The sequence below is a fragment of the Euprymna scolopes genome, chromosome 42, assembly GCF_053919585.1.
Source record: "Euprymna scolopes isolate OS-2025 chromosome 42, ASM5391958v1, whole genome shotgun sequence".
Taxonomy (NCBI): Eukaryota; Metazoa; Mollusca; class Cephalopoda; order Sepiida; family Sepiolidae; genus Euprymna; species Euprymna scolopes.
Window position 1 is genome coordinate 65,446,921 of NC_136523.1, and position 16,505 is coordinate 65,463,425.

At 31.4% G+C, this 16,505-nt stretch overlaps 1 protein-coding gene across 2 annotated transcripts in view; it reads left to right on the forward strand.

The window, feature by feature from the left end:
* The window catches only part of LOC145267165 (protrudin-like), a 116,222-nt gene extending 110,086 nt beyond the window's left edge, over nucleotides 1-6,136 (forward strand). For both annotated transcript variants that reach the window (XM_080123214.1, XM_080123215.1), the window contains exons 9-12: nucleotides 1,293-1,422; nucleotides 3,355-3,404; nucleotides 3,792-3,873; nucleotides 5,850-6,136. In XM_080123214.1, coding sequence (XP_079979340.1) covers nucleotides 1,293-1,422; nucleotides 3,355-3,404; nucleotides 3,792-3,873; nucleotides 5,850-5,938 — 351 coding nt within the window. In that variant the 3' untranslated portion in view covers nucleotides 5,939-6,136. The remainder of the gene's footprint in view (nucleotides 1-1,292; nucleotides 1,423-3,354; nucleotides 3,405-3,791; nucleotides 3,874-5,849) is intronic.
* The last annotated feature ends 10,369 nt before the right edge of the window (nucleotides 6,137-16,505 follow it).

A 16,505-nucleotide genomic window follows, 5' to 3' on the forward strand; every position in this document is an offset into this window, starting at 1 on the left:
TGTAAAATATTACCCTGTAAAAAATTATCTTACACCAGTCAGTGTAATGTAAAATATTCCCCTGTAAAAAATTCTTTTTTATCCATTTTTAAGATCAGACTTTGTTGAGTTTCAATATACTTATCGGATGAATTTCTGTACAAAGCATATCTAAGAACACTGTCAGACACATGAATTATTTTTGTGTGAAATTTGCAAAAGATGGGCTCAGCCATTTCAGAACCTATGAGGAAGGAACTCTCACACACAAAGTAACTTTTATATGATAGTAGATATATATGTCGATATATGTAGATAGATAGGACGCCATAAAAGTCATGCAAAACTGTTCTATTTGGCAAAGTAATTTTCTTATCTATACTCCTATAAATTCCTTTTTCTTTTGTGTGTATTGATATTCATATTAAAATCCCTCTTTTCTATTTATTTAAAAAGAAAATACAATTTTCTTATATATGGGTTGTGGAATTGCATTCACTAGCAAACGATCTAGCTAATTTGCATATTCTTTTAAACATTCATTTTAATTAATTCCCTATAAGTTGCTTCGGTTTTCTAATGGGATAATCATCTTTAGTTAACTATTACATGTAATTATATTCATGCAGATATTCTACATGATTTATACTTGCATAATATTTGCATAAAGTTTATAGTAAACACAAAATTGTTTCCATATATATTTATGTATATATTTTTGTTTAACAAATTTTGCCTACCAAACTCCTCCTAGAGTTTTTCGTCTACAGACATGAAACTTCATATATAAGGTATTTGAATCCATGCAAAACTTTATATTTGGGTTTTAGCCCGGAAAAATCGGTGCAAAAGTGGGAAAATTAAAAAAAACTGAAATTTGCCAGGTGAAGGTCGAACGCCGGCATTATGGATGCACAACGTAGTAGCTATTGGTTTATGTTTTAATTTTTAGTCTTGCAGTAAACATGTTTTCATTGCCCAGTCATTGCTGGCAGAGGCAAAATAAATCATGAGCTGAATGTTTTGGTTTCGATTCTCGGTGGTGGCACATGGGTCTTTTTTTTATATACTTTTTAAATCATTACTATATATTGCATCCAATCTATCTATCTATAAAAGTGAAAATGTCTGTCTTTTTTCTATGGTAGTTAAGGAAGACGATTATACAGAAACGCATTACTTTACATATTCACATTTTTTTAATATATACATATGGACATAACCTTATAACAGTACATAGGGCCCGAGCAAAGCCGGGCGGAACTGCTAGTATATAATAAATCAATAAATATCCTTCCCTTGTTTCATTGCAGGGTGAGTACGAAGTTGGTGGCTGTGAATCTGGTAATGACTCTGACAATCGACAGGAACCAATGCCGACCAAACCTGGAATGGTAGCACGACTAATGGAACTAAAAAAACGGCGTCAATATATCGCAAGTGGTATGCAATTTCATTTTTTAACTTTCTAATATCATTTTTCTTTTATGATAGGCTGAGTTATCTTGCGATTGGTTATTGAAAGAATGATGAGATGATTCGGTTGTGTCAACCAATCAAACACTAAAAAGCAGAATCACTCGCTTTAAGTTTTTATGTTGTCAACTAAAGAAACAGCATCTCCACTCTTACCCCTCCTTTTAGCATCAGGTAATTTGGAAAGAAAATACTATCAACTTATTTATTGATACACAGCCACACACACAATATAAATGAAATGAGAACTTGAATACCTACTAGTAGAACTTTACTAAATATTCAAAATAAATTAGTATTTGCAGCCCAAATAAGATCCCCTTTGGAATGGTTACCCCACACTGGCTCATACAAGGAATGGTGCACTTTGCCCAAGTGATGCTGACTATAATAATAGCTTTAAGCTGGACATCCCACCAGACTAGATGAATTCTTGTTCTGAAATCCGGTAAAACCAAGAGACTACAGGAAAAATATACCTCTACCTTAGCATAGTTAACTGGTCAATAAGATAGAGGAAAAATCCTGTTCTTCACTAAAATCAACTCAACATTTGAAAGGTAAAGGAAAAGTGGAGAGATCAATTGTTACCCCCAAGAAGGGGTCCCTTGAATTCTGAGAACTTTGACTAAAATAAAATGCAATAAGAACTTGTGATTAAATATCTTCTACAGTTTGAAAACGGTGCTGCTAAACCTGACATAGTGATGTGGGATAAAAGGCAGAAAGTAGCAACCCTGATGCTGGCTTAAATAGAGCTGAGAGGAAGAAGATGCCAAGGTCTTATGTACGAGATGAAAAAAAAACTGAAATTTTAGGAAGATTTCCATCATTTCAATAATAATAGAGCAACTGGACTTGTGTAAAAAAAGGTAAAAAGTTATCTCATGAACTAAGTGCAAGAGAGATACAAATAATTGTGCTTAAAGGTTAGAATCTTAGAAAAATCGCTTGGTTTGAGTCTCTGAAATTTCTGGCATTTAGTAGAATGCCCCATCTCCAGCAAAAACAGACTAACTGTTGGAAATAAGTCCTGCGCCACCTACTATGACTATGCAATTTGTATGTACCTAGAAAACGAAGCCATTAAATCTGACATAGTGATGTGGGATAAGAAGAAAGAAGCAACCCTAGTTAAAGTCAGTGTCCTTACTGATGCTGGCTTAAACAGAGCAGAGAGGAAAAGGGGAAAACGATAAGAAAATAGGTTTTATGTATGGGATAAAAATAAATTGATATCTTTCTAAAGACCACCAGTATTCCAGTAACTCTAAGAGCAACCAAACTCATGAAAAAGAATTTCAAAGATTTCCTAGCAGATATACCCGATGAACTAAGTGCCAGGGAGATGCAAATAATTGTGCTTAAAGGGACAGTTAGAATTTTAAGCAGGAGTCGCTAAAATATCTGGCATCATTCATTTTAAAAAATTCAAATTTTTAATTTCTTGTTTTAGTTTAAAATCTCCAAAAAAATGTTATGTTATTTTTACAACATTTCAATCGATGTAACAAGATTAATTGTGTCAAACTACAAGCAATACTAATATAATTACAAATTAAAGAGAACAATATACCTCTAAATAAACGGTTTTGTTTGAAATTCCAAACAGATTCTTGAGTTCAACAGCTGAAGAAGGTTGGATGTTAAATCAACTGAAATGTGACAACATTGAAGATGAGAACAGTAGTTGGAATAATCCAAATAAAAATTATCAATCCCAACTTCAAAAATTCTAAAACATAATTTCTTGTTGAAAATTCCATGCAAATCATAAATTTTGTTTTCAATTTGATTCTGCAAATTCTAAGAAAATTGGTCCTCCTCCTTATCTATCCTGCTATCTATATAGTTTTTTATGTTAGGTTTTCACATTTCTTTTTTTTTATTATTTTTCAGGTGCTTGTAATGCTTGCAATGTCTCCTTCTCCTCCATTTTAAAACGAAGAGTAAGTTTAAAATAAAAAGGCTTTTGACATTTTCATATTTTTTTCTGATAATCAATTATTTCTCTTGGTTGTTATTTTGATATTTGAAATCAACATTATCTTTTTTGTTTTTGTTTTATTATTTTTCTATTACTTTAAAAAAAATTTATTGCTTTTAATTTTTTTTAATTATTCCCACTATTTTTTTAATTCCTATAATAATAATAATAATAATAATAAGTTATGAATATTCAGCACAGACCTATTATAAAATCTAGGGCAAAATTGAATTTTTCATAAAATTTTACTCAAAAAATTTGATCTTGGCATAGGGCTTTGGTTTTAGTGGCATCCCTCCAACATTATAGATTTTACCAAGATTTAATTTCATTCTATTATTTCTTGCAGTATTATTGTCGTCACTGTGGAAACCATTTTTGTGCCAAATGTTGTGCTCAGAAAGTTCCAAAATCTCTGTTTGGCGCCACAGGTAAAAAATTATGCACGTTTCTTTTTCATTTTTTTCTCAAAACTCAAACAACCTAACAACAATTTTATCTAGTGTTCTTTTTTTTTTTTTTTAACCCCGACGAGTTGTATAACTAGAGAGAAGGGATGAGAGTGAGTGATATCACCATTGTGATATCACTCACTCTCATCTGAGTATTTAATGATCAGCACTTTTTCCAACAACAAGCCTCTAAGGCAGACATTTATTTGGACTCAAGTCAATCCTTTCTCCTAAAAGCTATCATTGGCAATTGAAGGCCCTTTAATATTGATTAATTGAGAAGTACAATTTTGTAATATTCTGGCCAGAGATACCATAGAGACCATAACAAACATATCAATAAAAATATTTAAGTCTTTAATCATTTTTTTAAATATATTCTTCACTGAGATATTTTTGTTATATAAAATGATGAAAACTCGGGGGGGGGGGTTTATATTCTAATACCTTTCATATAATATATAGAACTCACCAAGAATTGACTCTATTGATCAAAAGAAACTTTCAATTGTATTTAAATTCTGTGAAAAATTTTAACTGTTATTGAAATGAATGTTCTAACTTTTAACATATCAATTTTTATAATGCACAGATATTGACTTAGATGAAATTAGTAATAATATATATATATATATCATGAGATAGGTATTCTTGTAGTTTTCTCTCTGATTTGTTTGGCGAACAAATTATTAGTTGACGAAAGAAGATAACTGATATGCTTATTAAAAATGGTTTCCTTAAAGGCATTATTTCCAAGTAAAATCACTCATAGAAAATTTATTGCCAACATTTTCTTTGATTCAAGTCTCCCCTTTATTGGCTCTTATAAGGAAAGGATTTTCTGATAGAATTAGGTCCACTGTGTCCTGTTGCTATTATGCAGTACAACAATTTAGTATTAGGTCTGCTTTCCCAACCTTTTAAAAAGGTTCTTCCCACACTAGATAAAAGTTCAGTAATTTATGAATTTAAATGTCAATGTGAAAGTGACTATGTGGGTCAAACTCTTTAGCACTTGGAAGTCAGTGGCATAACATATTTTTAATGTTTTCGTAAGCAACAAAGGTTTAAAAGAAATATATTGAAGAGCGCATCTGAGTGTTTAAGGAATACATTCAGGTACACACTGACTCATGAGTCCGCTATTCGGCAGCATTTGCTAGTCACTAAATTGTGCAGTGAGATGTATTTAGATAGCTGCTTCTGCATCATACACTGGCCTGCTCTAAACACCCACGTAACATTCTGGAGGTCTTGTATGTAACAATGTGAAAACCCTCTCTCTTCAGGCAACTAAAATTATTTAAATAGCTTTCCCATAAGTTAAAATTATTTAAATAGCTCTCCTATAAATTAGAATTATTTAAATAGCTTTCCTATAAGTTAGAATTATTTAAATAGCTCTCCTATAAATTAGAATTATTTAAATAGCTTTCCTATAAGTTAGAATTATTTAAATAGCTCTCCCATAAGTTAATTAAAAAAACATTTATCGATATATATTTAGTTTTTGTTCTGCAGATGATGACCCCTCCCCTTTTGTAATATTGGCGATAATGCTCTTTTCCAACAATGTATCTTATTTTTTTTCTTTCCTCCATTTGACTATTTACTTAAACATTATTCACCAACATTTTATTTTAAACATTATTTGCTCTCTTGAAAGGTACCTCGAATGTCATCCTTTTATTCAAATAGTTTTTACTATTAAATATCATAACGTTTTTATTAACTCTCCCTTCATTCTCCCACTCTTTTTTATGCATTAGTTTCATTCATTTCATTTTCTTTTAGATTGTGTATGTGTTCTGAGTTTCAATTAAAACCTAAGTACTTGAAGATATTTGCCTTTGACTGTGTATAGAAGTTTTGGGAATAGTATTATTTTTTTTGTTATAGAAAATCGGTACTTAAAATTCATTGTATTTTTTTCTATTTTACAACGCTATTTGCAGCCCCTTCAGCCCAAACTGAGACGGTACTTGTCTGCAATTCCTGCTACAGTTTGTTGGTGAAAAAAGAGGAGAAAGAAAAACCAAGTTGATTTCTCTACAGCTGCTTCATTCCATACAAGGATGGTTCTGCTTTACTCGGAGCCTTCATCTGATGACTGATGCATTCTACTCTCCAATGTTTGGTGGTACCCCCTCCCCCTGCCAGCTTTACAGCGCCGCCATCGTACAAGGCACTCACGGATGAGGGATAGTTGGATGCGGGCTTAAAAACTACAAAACAACAAAAACAACAGCCTCATATTTCAATATCGAGGGAAAAAAATAATTTGTTTCTGTGTCAATTTATCAAATTTTTTTCTTTCGTTCATTTATTTATTCATCGAGCTTTAAAAGATAAATATTTATTTTAGCTTTTCTGCAAAAAAAAACTTCTGCTTTGTGTGATTTAATTATTTTAATAAGCAAATTACCAAAGTTTATTTTTTAATTTTAAACGTTTTTAAAATGCATTGAATCTTTTTGTTGTACATTACTGAGTAAATTTAGATAAATTTTAGTATTAAATGCAATTTTGCTCAGAATTTCAGTTAATTGCAAATTACATATAGAGAAAATAACAAAACAATTTTTTAATTATTTATAAAAAAAATTTATTTAAATTATTATAATTATTAAATTATTTAATTAAGAAAAAATTTTGTTGAATAATGAAATTAATTTAGAATACAATTCCTAGTTTTATAAATACCGTGAAAAAAAATTATCTTATTTTTTTAAATATAACTTTTTTTAATTGGGTTGTGGGGAAGGGATACTGTCATAAATATTCAAAATCTTTGCACATTTTGATGACAAACATTTTTGTTTTTACTTTTATGCCATATCTAATCATCTTTTAAACTACAGCCATCATTAAAGTAACCAAACAAATAGCTTCTCGAAGCATAAAATTTTTTAAGTTAATTTTCTTATCAATTTTTAATTCCCCAAATTAGAAATACCTAAAAAAAAAAAAAAAATTGTTTAAAATTAGTTCTTGAAGTGAGAGATTTTGTATGGCTGTAGTTTTTACAGACACAATCATTTCGAAGGACCCATACTCAAAATTAAGCTTCATTTTTTTTTTTTTTTTAATTATTTGATTGGGTACTATCTTTTATGGCAAAGTTATGATAAAAAAAGAAAATCTGTGGTTCAAAATTATGGATTTTTTGTTTTAATTTTTAAAATATTTTATTGAAAAAAATTAAATGGATCCATTTAATGGTTTCTGAATTTTATTCAATAAAATATTTTTTCAATTAAAAAAAAAAAAAAATTCATTATTTTCAACCATAGATTTTTCTTGATTCTGTAGAATCACCCCGCCATGAAAGAAAGTACCATATTACTAAAAAAAAACTTGACTGATGTAAACTTCTTCCAACTGCATCTTTTTTCAACTTGGAAACTTTCTACTCGAACCTTGGATTCTTTATGTAAAACTCAGAAATAAGTTTAAAATTTAGAGCTGTTTAATTCATTGTTCTCATCTTGTCATTAAAACTTATGGCTGACGGAATGAGAACAATTGACTTTTATAGATTAAATAAAGGATTCAATTTGAAATTGCATACAGATTTTAAGTTAGACAAATATTTTCTATTATGTTCGCACATTCAAAATTATGAAAAAGGTTGGAGTTTACATCCTCTGAAATATTGTGGTTATAAACAATCAAAATAAAAATTGTAGTCCAAATTAATACAAGTTTAATTATTTATTTTGAGTCAAGATTAAAAAAAATATTCTAGGAATTTAAATTAGAAAATGCTATGGAAAAAAACATTAATGCATTTATTTTGTTAAATATATATATATATATATGAAACTTACTACACATGACTATTATTGAAAATATTTGATTAAATATAACAACTCGTGGGTGCATATATCTTTCTCATTTAAGAGAACAATACACACCGACACATGATTATAATTTACACCCACATATTATTGTAGTTAAAGAATCGATTTGAATAATTGCAAAGACAGTTCAATTTTTGTTTGATATAAGTTGATAATTATATGATTTGGTGAACAAAAGTGACAAAAAAATCGTGTGTCACTCATGATAAAAATGGTAAAGTAAGAAGATCAAACTTATTTACAGTTGAACTTATAACTTCATCTTGTCTGATATCTTCTTGCAACTTGATTTCTGTCTGTTGTCTGGCTGTATCAAATAAGTATAAACCAACTAGACAGAGCTATTGCATTTCTTCAAATCCAAAATCCTAATGGTTGGAATGTTTTTGTCTTTTTTTTTTATTATAATTCAACATAATTCAGTGCAAGTAAATAAAATTAGTTACAATTTCTATTCTAAAAAATTCTCAGGATGTAATAAATTCAGAATATTTATAGCAAAAGTATAAAACACTTTTAATTGTGAAAAAAAGTGACTGCATACATGTCCAACTCACTTCAATAATGGATGCAAACTTAATTTTTATGAGCAAAGTAGACCAGGCTTAATTATAATTGATAATAAAATTTTTTTTTTAATTTCACTTTTAATCAATACAGAAAAAATATTCCCTTGTCCTTAATGTTTTTTGTGACTAAAATGGGAATTAATCTACGGACACACATATGCTTTAGTTATGGATTCAGAGAAGGGAAAGTACATTAGACTATTTCTTAAATAAAATTTTACTCAGTATTTTTTCATAAAGTTTTTTTTTCTTTTTCTTTAAGTTTTATCTTGATTAGTTGTTTCGTTCTTTACACCTAGATTTATATTGTGTGCGACAACAGTAGAAAATTAATTGTTATTGATAAAAATAAACTACTTACTACTCTCCCTTGGGCAACGCTGAGTAGTCCTAGTTAAAATTTAATGAAAATATACAATTTTTTGGTTGAGGAAAATTTAAAAAAAAAAAAATCTTCACAAAAATGTTTCATTAAAAATAATATTACTATTTTTTTAATGCTGCATAATGCTTGTTAATTTTTTTAATGGGTTTCAGAAATCTTAATCTTCATCTATTATTCATCTATAATAATAATAATAATATAAATAATAATTTCATTATTATTAATCTATTTCTGTAAAAGGTTTCCTTGTGATATCAAAACATTTTAATGTTTAAAAAAACGATCCGTTTCATTCTAAATATATTTATTTTCTCTTCAAATTAAATAGATTTTACATTTGTTTAATAAATGACGATTTTTATCGCTTCCATTTTTATATTTCTTATTCATAAATGAAAGTATGAACTGATAAACACTCATTAAAAATCATGGAAATCGTTCAAATAAGTCATCGATACAATAAAAAGAAAATTGTTCTTTTTATTTGTAATTTTAAAATTGAGTTGATATTTTCTTTTCTTTTCTAAAAATGTGAAAACTGCATTCATTAATAAATATTTATTACCAAAAATGTCTCCATTATATTTTTTTTGTTTTTGGAATCCTTTGAGGCTTCATAATTTGTGCATTTTTTTACGGACTGTTATTCTCATCTTCATAATTATTGTTGTTTTGCCAATTCATCCTCTGACCTTCTTAAGGTGATTAACCACAATGGGATAGAAGTGCCGAGTCTTTTAACTGTATTCCCACTAATCACTGCCTTCCATAATTGTTGTCTCACCACGTTTTGGCTAACTAAACCTCTGCTTGCTATTTTCATACAATGCTCAGGCCAGAGAATTAGTTGGCCAAAACGTGGTGAGATAACATCTTTGAAGATGAAGATAACAATCTTCATTCATTTTATTCGAAAATGTTGAGGCTGAATGTTCTAGTGAAATATGAAAATTTTAATTTTTAAAATTATTTTATTTCATATTTTTTACTTTACAATTTCAACTTTAATGACAATAAAAAAAATTATTTATTAGCATCCGTCCATTTAGCTGCTGGGAATGACTGTACAGTTCAACTCAGAGTGGCAGTTCCTGCTGCACTTGGTGCAGATGGAGGTGAATGGCTGCTGGGGCTGCTGATGTCGCCACTTCTGCCTGACTGTCTTTATAGCAGTTGATTCCTCACATACAGCTTTTACCAGACATCAAGCAGGGCGATCATCAACCAGGCTTTCTCATGTGTAGAGGGTGATGTCGCACTGCATCATGTCCCTATTGTAAACATCTAGGAAGCATAGTTTGGGGCACCCTGTGTTTCTTATCTATATATATATATATATATGTGTCTGTGTTTATTATTTCAACCTTGGGTGCATTTACTTAATTCATTACAAGTTGTTTCAATAGACGGGATAACAAAATATATAATTGTAATGATTTAAGTAAATACACTCGAGGTTAAAATAAAAACATGTTTAGCTCTACTAATGTATTGAGCACTTATTTTTCACATATATATATATATATATATATATATATATATATATATATATATATATACACTCTAATATAGCATTATCATCAAGTTAGTAGGAAAAGAAATATATTGAAGTAAGTTTTACCTGAGCTAATATTATTTTATTTAAATACTACATTGTGTTTGCTGGAGATACCCAAATTTCATCTATCTAGTCATTTGGAAATTAGAAGAAAATCTGGCATGGTTATATCAGAAAGATTCTGTTGGCTAATTGCTGAAAGTGACATTTAACTGTTTTGGATGTTTTAGTTTTGGCAGAAGTCCTTCCCATCAGAAAGACCACAGCAGAACTGACATGTCAACTTGTTAATCAACTTCAGTTTCAGCATCAGCATTTTCTTGCTGTCAAGAGAATCTCCAACTTTTAAGTGATTTCTGGATTATATAAACAAGCCAGATTTTCTCCTAAATCCAGGATGACCAGATAGATAAAACCTAGATATTTCCAACAGACACAGTAATAAGTACTGAGTCTTGCTGCCACACATATGAATGTATTGCAGCTGTTTGATTGATCCAGAGTTTCACTAACTTATTCAAAGTGCAGATAAAGTGTAAGGCATTTAGGAAAGAATTAAGCCTGGCATCATCTTTACTGTTGCTGATGATGATGAAGACAATAGTTGTCACTGGAAACTTTGTCAGCATCATGCTGGGTACATCTTTAGAGGCGACAGCAAGGGACCTATTCTTCTTGGAGTTGATCTTGTTTTGGCAGAAGTTTTTTTCTTGTCAGAAAACCACATCTGGTTTCTATGGCTATTTCAACTTGTCGATCAGCTTTTTTTGTACTCCAGTCACTTTTCTTGCATCGTTTTTGATAAAAATGTCCTTTCCTTTTGTATAAAATGCAGTAGATGTCCTCATGCAACTAACCTAATGCGCTTTTTGTCCATTTGTCCTTTGCAATAGTAAGTTGACACTTGCTAGGTTTATTCTCAATTTCCTAAACTTTACCGACAAACTCTGGCATCAGATTATTGATCATACATCACCTGATATCACATCATTCTTTGCCGACCTTTTCTACCACTGATGCTGAGAAAGTCTCAAATCTCATCATTTCTAGTGTGGATTCCAAGGAGAACTCTGTGTCTCTTCTAGAAAAATAGATTCAGAATTGTCCATAATCAAATTCTTCAACATAAAATATTATTCTGAATATAACAAAAAAAAAAAAAATGGTCCAAAATTGTGAACAAAAATCATCAGCATTCTATGTATAAATATATATATATATTCCTTCATGAGATATATATATATATATATATATATATATATTCCTTCATGAGATATATATATATATATATATATATTCCTTCATGAGATATATATATATATATATATATTCCTTCATGAGATATATATATATATATATATATATTCCTTCATGAGATATATATATATATATATATATATATATTCCTTCATGAGATATATATATATATATATATATATTCCTTCATGAGATATATATATATATATATTCCTTCATGAGATATATATATATATATATATATATTCCTTCATGAGATATATATATATATATATATATATTCCTTCATGAGATATATATATATATATATATATATAATCCTTCATGAGATATATATATATATATATATATATATATATATTCCTTCATGAGATATATATATATATATATATATATATATATATATATATATATTCCTTCATGAGATATATATATCATAAAGCAATATAAAATAGACCCTGTTATGTTTGGGAAAAGAAGATACTACTTAAAACTTACCTAAGTTGGAAGATTATAGTAATATATATATATATAGTCTAAGAACAGTCATTCTGGTTAAAATTGTAGCAAGAAATATTTGTATGTAATATTAAAGAAACCCCAGTGTAGGTACTTGAACGATAAATTGGTTAGAATCCATGGTTTATCTGAATAAGTAACTAACTTCGACTTAAATAGTAAGACCAGGGTACGTACCATCATTCCTCTAGGGTGTCTGAGTAATTCTTTAGCATCTCCATCTTGGCCATTTCATCTTGCAATGCATATACCATGGTGTCAATTAGCATTACCTGTGTCGTGGCCATGCCACGGTGCTCTGCAATTGGATATGTAAGGATTGCCAACTCCTGTATGCAATTGACTAACCCATCAACATTCTCTCCATCGGCCATTTCTATCCGAGGTAGCTCCTGCACTGTTTTTTTTTTTTGTTTTGTTTTTTTTGCCAGCAAATTTCCGCTTTATTTCAGGCTAGGCTATGCTTGGCCTGCCTTCTATGCATTTGCAAATAAAATCTGAAGCCATTCCCGATACCCCATCACAGGTCAACATCAGTCAGACTAACCTCTTCTTTTCAATCATTGCTAACCATTCTTTCAAACCCCCCTCCCAGCGTCTTCCTCATAGGAGGGTATATTTATTCCCACTGTAGCTGTTTGATAGTCATCTATAAATCTAGTGAACACTCGGACCCCTCACTCACTAACTGGTTTCTGTCTATTTCATTTCCTGCTACTTCTTGGGAGTCCATTGCCTTATTCTGCTATGGTTACTTTTACCACCCAACCACAAAACTACCTTCACTCCTTACAAAGTTGAATCATAAATGAAAACACGGAGCACAAAACTGAGCAAAGGGTACCAAAAAAGTGACTTACCCTTTTCCTAGCTGTCCTCTCCTTTTATGGTCTTCTGCTGCTAGGTGGTTGTTTTGGCCTACACCTTATAGTCAATTTGTTACATCAGAAGGGCTGTTCTCTTCTCATGTCAGTAAAAAGGTAGACTAGACAAGTGAAAAAAAGGAAAAGGCTAGAATCGTACCTTGTAGGCAAGTGTTAAAAGATAAATTGAAATCGTAGAAATGCAGTCGATTGTTAATTCTTTTAGAAATAACTAAATATTATTTATGTCAGAGATAGAGTGATTGTCCATTCTTTTAGAAATAACTGGATATTAAATATGTCAGTTAAAAGAATGGCCAATCAGAATCTATAAATAATGATTAAAAATAAGTTGGATATTGAACAATTAAAATTGGGAATTCTTTGTTTGCCAAAAGTGTATTTGGACAGACATATGTAAAATCCACATGAAATCTAGTCACGTTGGTTAACAGCACATGTCTGATGTCATAAATAAAGGAGATTCTCAAAATATTGAGATGGGGTTTGGAGTTAGGATAATCAGAATCACAGTCACAGTGATAGTCAGTTAGAGATGACAGTCAGACAGTGACTTAGTGGAGCTGATGCCCTTGAAGGTGAAGGGGGTGAGGTCATCAATCGGCTGGCTGATGAATAAAGAAATCACCATCTATATTTTGTAACTGTTTGTCTTGGTGTCGTTATTTCAATTGAAAGGTAAATGTGTCTTGTCTATCATCATCTCTTAAATGAACTTTTGTATAATCCTCTTCCAAGTAATGTGCGTCCTTTATCATCAGTGAAGTATCTCCCCTCCGATGCAAAAGAACTGTATTACACATTCCTTCAATAATGAATTCGTATCTCTCTCAACTCTCTTATAAATGTCTCTCTCAGAATATAAATGCCATTATCATCCCCCTGATCCCCCGTTATATGTGTCGCCAATATGTACCCCGACTATTCAACAAATTGACTAAAGTCCGTGGTCTGGCTATGCTCTCAAAGTCTCTTAGAAAAGAAAAAGGAACTGTCTTTCTTTTGCTCGTTTTCTCTTCTTCCTCTTTTCTTTTTTTTCCTATATATATTTCTTTTTTTGTCTCTCTTTTTCTTTGAATAAAGAAAATCCGTTGACAAAGAGAGAAAAATAATGTCCGTCGTATCCCAGTTAAATCTATCACAGGATTGTGATATACTTGAAACCACGGCACCACTAAAATGTACCCCTACCTTCCAACGAGGTCCAGCAAGTGATGTCACCAGGCTTGTCTGCTCTGGTCTTTGGTGGCCGCTGGAACTATGGCTGTCTCTTTGGCGAGGGTCCTGGTTGATAAGAAGAATCGGTCGAACAGCTTGCCACTCTCCCCATGTTGCTTTTGATAGAGTGTGCAATCTGTCAGCTCTAGTCTTCAAAGTCAGCATCACTGGAAAGTAGAGATCATTTCAAAACAAAAGAAGAGAAGAGAGACAACTCGACAACTCAGCTTGTTGTAAACAAAAACAAGATAATTATTCAGGGGTAGTTACAAATTCTGACCGTTTCTGACTTCAGATAAAAACACTCGAGGACTGGTAGCTTTTGTTAGTAAAGTTGGGGCGGCCAACCCTAAGTCTGGGGAGCCTGTCTCTTCACAGTTTTGGCTCAGTGGCTTGGAGCAGATTGATACCTAAGTGTGTGTGTTTTCTCTCAAAGGTCTAGGTCTCCCCCTCAAGGCTATTGTTACTTTTCATTATATTCAGAATCAGGTAGGCTTAACCTCTTGATCAACAGAATTTTATTTCGCCATAACCAATCTCAAGAAGGATTGCATTTCTTAAGCTCTGGGAAACTTTTTCTTTCTCTTCTTCTCTCTCAATCCGTACCTTTATATGACACAATAAGGAAATCAGTTATCTAGATGACCTTCTCTCCAAAGGGATTTCATGGACTATTATAAAATTGATAGCCATTTGACACACTTATTTGACTTATTTTTCTGGTCCCTCAAATAAAACTGAAGTGCCACATTTGACAGCCTGGAAGTATTTCATAATTCCAAACTAGCTCTTTCCGCTGTCCAGGGGCGGGGTCATTTTAATTATCTGTGAAGAAAACAGATTTCTTCTTCCTATCCTCATCATCATCATCACCATCATCACCACCACTGTTAAATCCAACAATGTGAAATCTTCTCATGTTAAAAGGACCATACAAACGCCGACCATTTCCTGACCCAGCAAGCAAGACAACCCTATGTTGTCCCAGTCCACAATCTGGTTACAAAACTATCTATTTGGATATTTAGTTAGCTATCTGACAACCTGGTCATATAGCTATTTGGTTATCTATATAGCCTGATAGTGCAAGATAGCTAGATGGTATATAATAGCCAAATAATAAACAAGATTACGATAGTACCAAATAGCCAGATAGCCGTCTAGCTACATTTGAATATCAAGCTAGCTATCTGGCACTATCTGGCACTATCTGGCTATCTTTATAGCTATTTTACTATCTAGAATTCCGGCACTATTTGGCAATCTATAGCTATCTGATGCTAGATTATTATCTATGGATGTAACAATGATGATGATTGGCAGTGATGATGGTGGTACGATGATGATGCTGATGATGCTGATGATAATGATGGACAGAAAGAGCATTGCTAAGAAAAGTTATGATATCAATTTAATACACACGCACTTATTTGTGGATATTGATAAAGAAGAATAATAATTTCTGTTAACATAAACGGCCATTAAAAAAGAACACTAGCTGAAAACGTGGTGCTCATATATAAAGATATCTGAAAAAAAAAATTAGAAATGGCACCTTTTGTCGATTTGACAAGTTCATCTGAATAGGCTATCCCTGTTAAGAAAAAGCAGTTAAACAAATTATTATTAGGTCGCCCGAAATATGGGTCAGATGTTATGAGTTTCTTTGTATAAGGAAAAACAAGTGTCTATCAATTATTGTCTGGAGAATTTGATCGCCCCAAAAAGATAACCAAATTATTTTTTTACCTATATGAAATGGCACTTGAAAAAAAAAACTTTTGGTTATGCAAATGAAGGATGGACCCTCCCACGTTAGTGAGGTGAAAGGTAGAGACCCAATGGAGGATGAAGGCAATAAACTCTTCTGTCAGAAGTGGCTGTCAGAAATGCAGAAGACAGAAAAGGAAAATGTTTTTTAGAGTCTGAGAATTTCAAAAACTGCCTGAGATAGGTTTTCTGAAAATTGTGAAATGGAATTCTGAGAATTGGAAGCAGGGTTAAGCACACCTGATTCTCAATATAATGAAAGGCAAAAATAGCCTTGAGGACATATTCTGTCAACCGCCTGGGGCTTTCACAAGAAGCTCTTGATTTCAGTCTCACTCTATTCTGAGCCACTGAATCTACAATCTGTGAAGAAACATAACTTTACTAATGGAAGTCCCCATAGCATTTGTATTTAGAATCACAACTTATGAACAATCAGTTACTTTGAGTGAATAATTATTTTTTTGTTTATAAGAAAAATGACCACTGGTTTTTCTTTATTTGCTGATTGCCTGTCGAATTGAAGGTGCAGTTGATTTTAGCTCTACCATGACGCCCAGACAGTGAAGACACAGACCAAGCCATTGT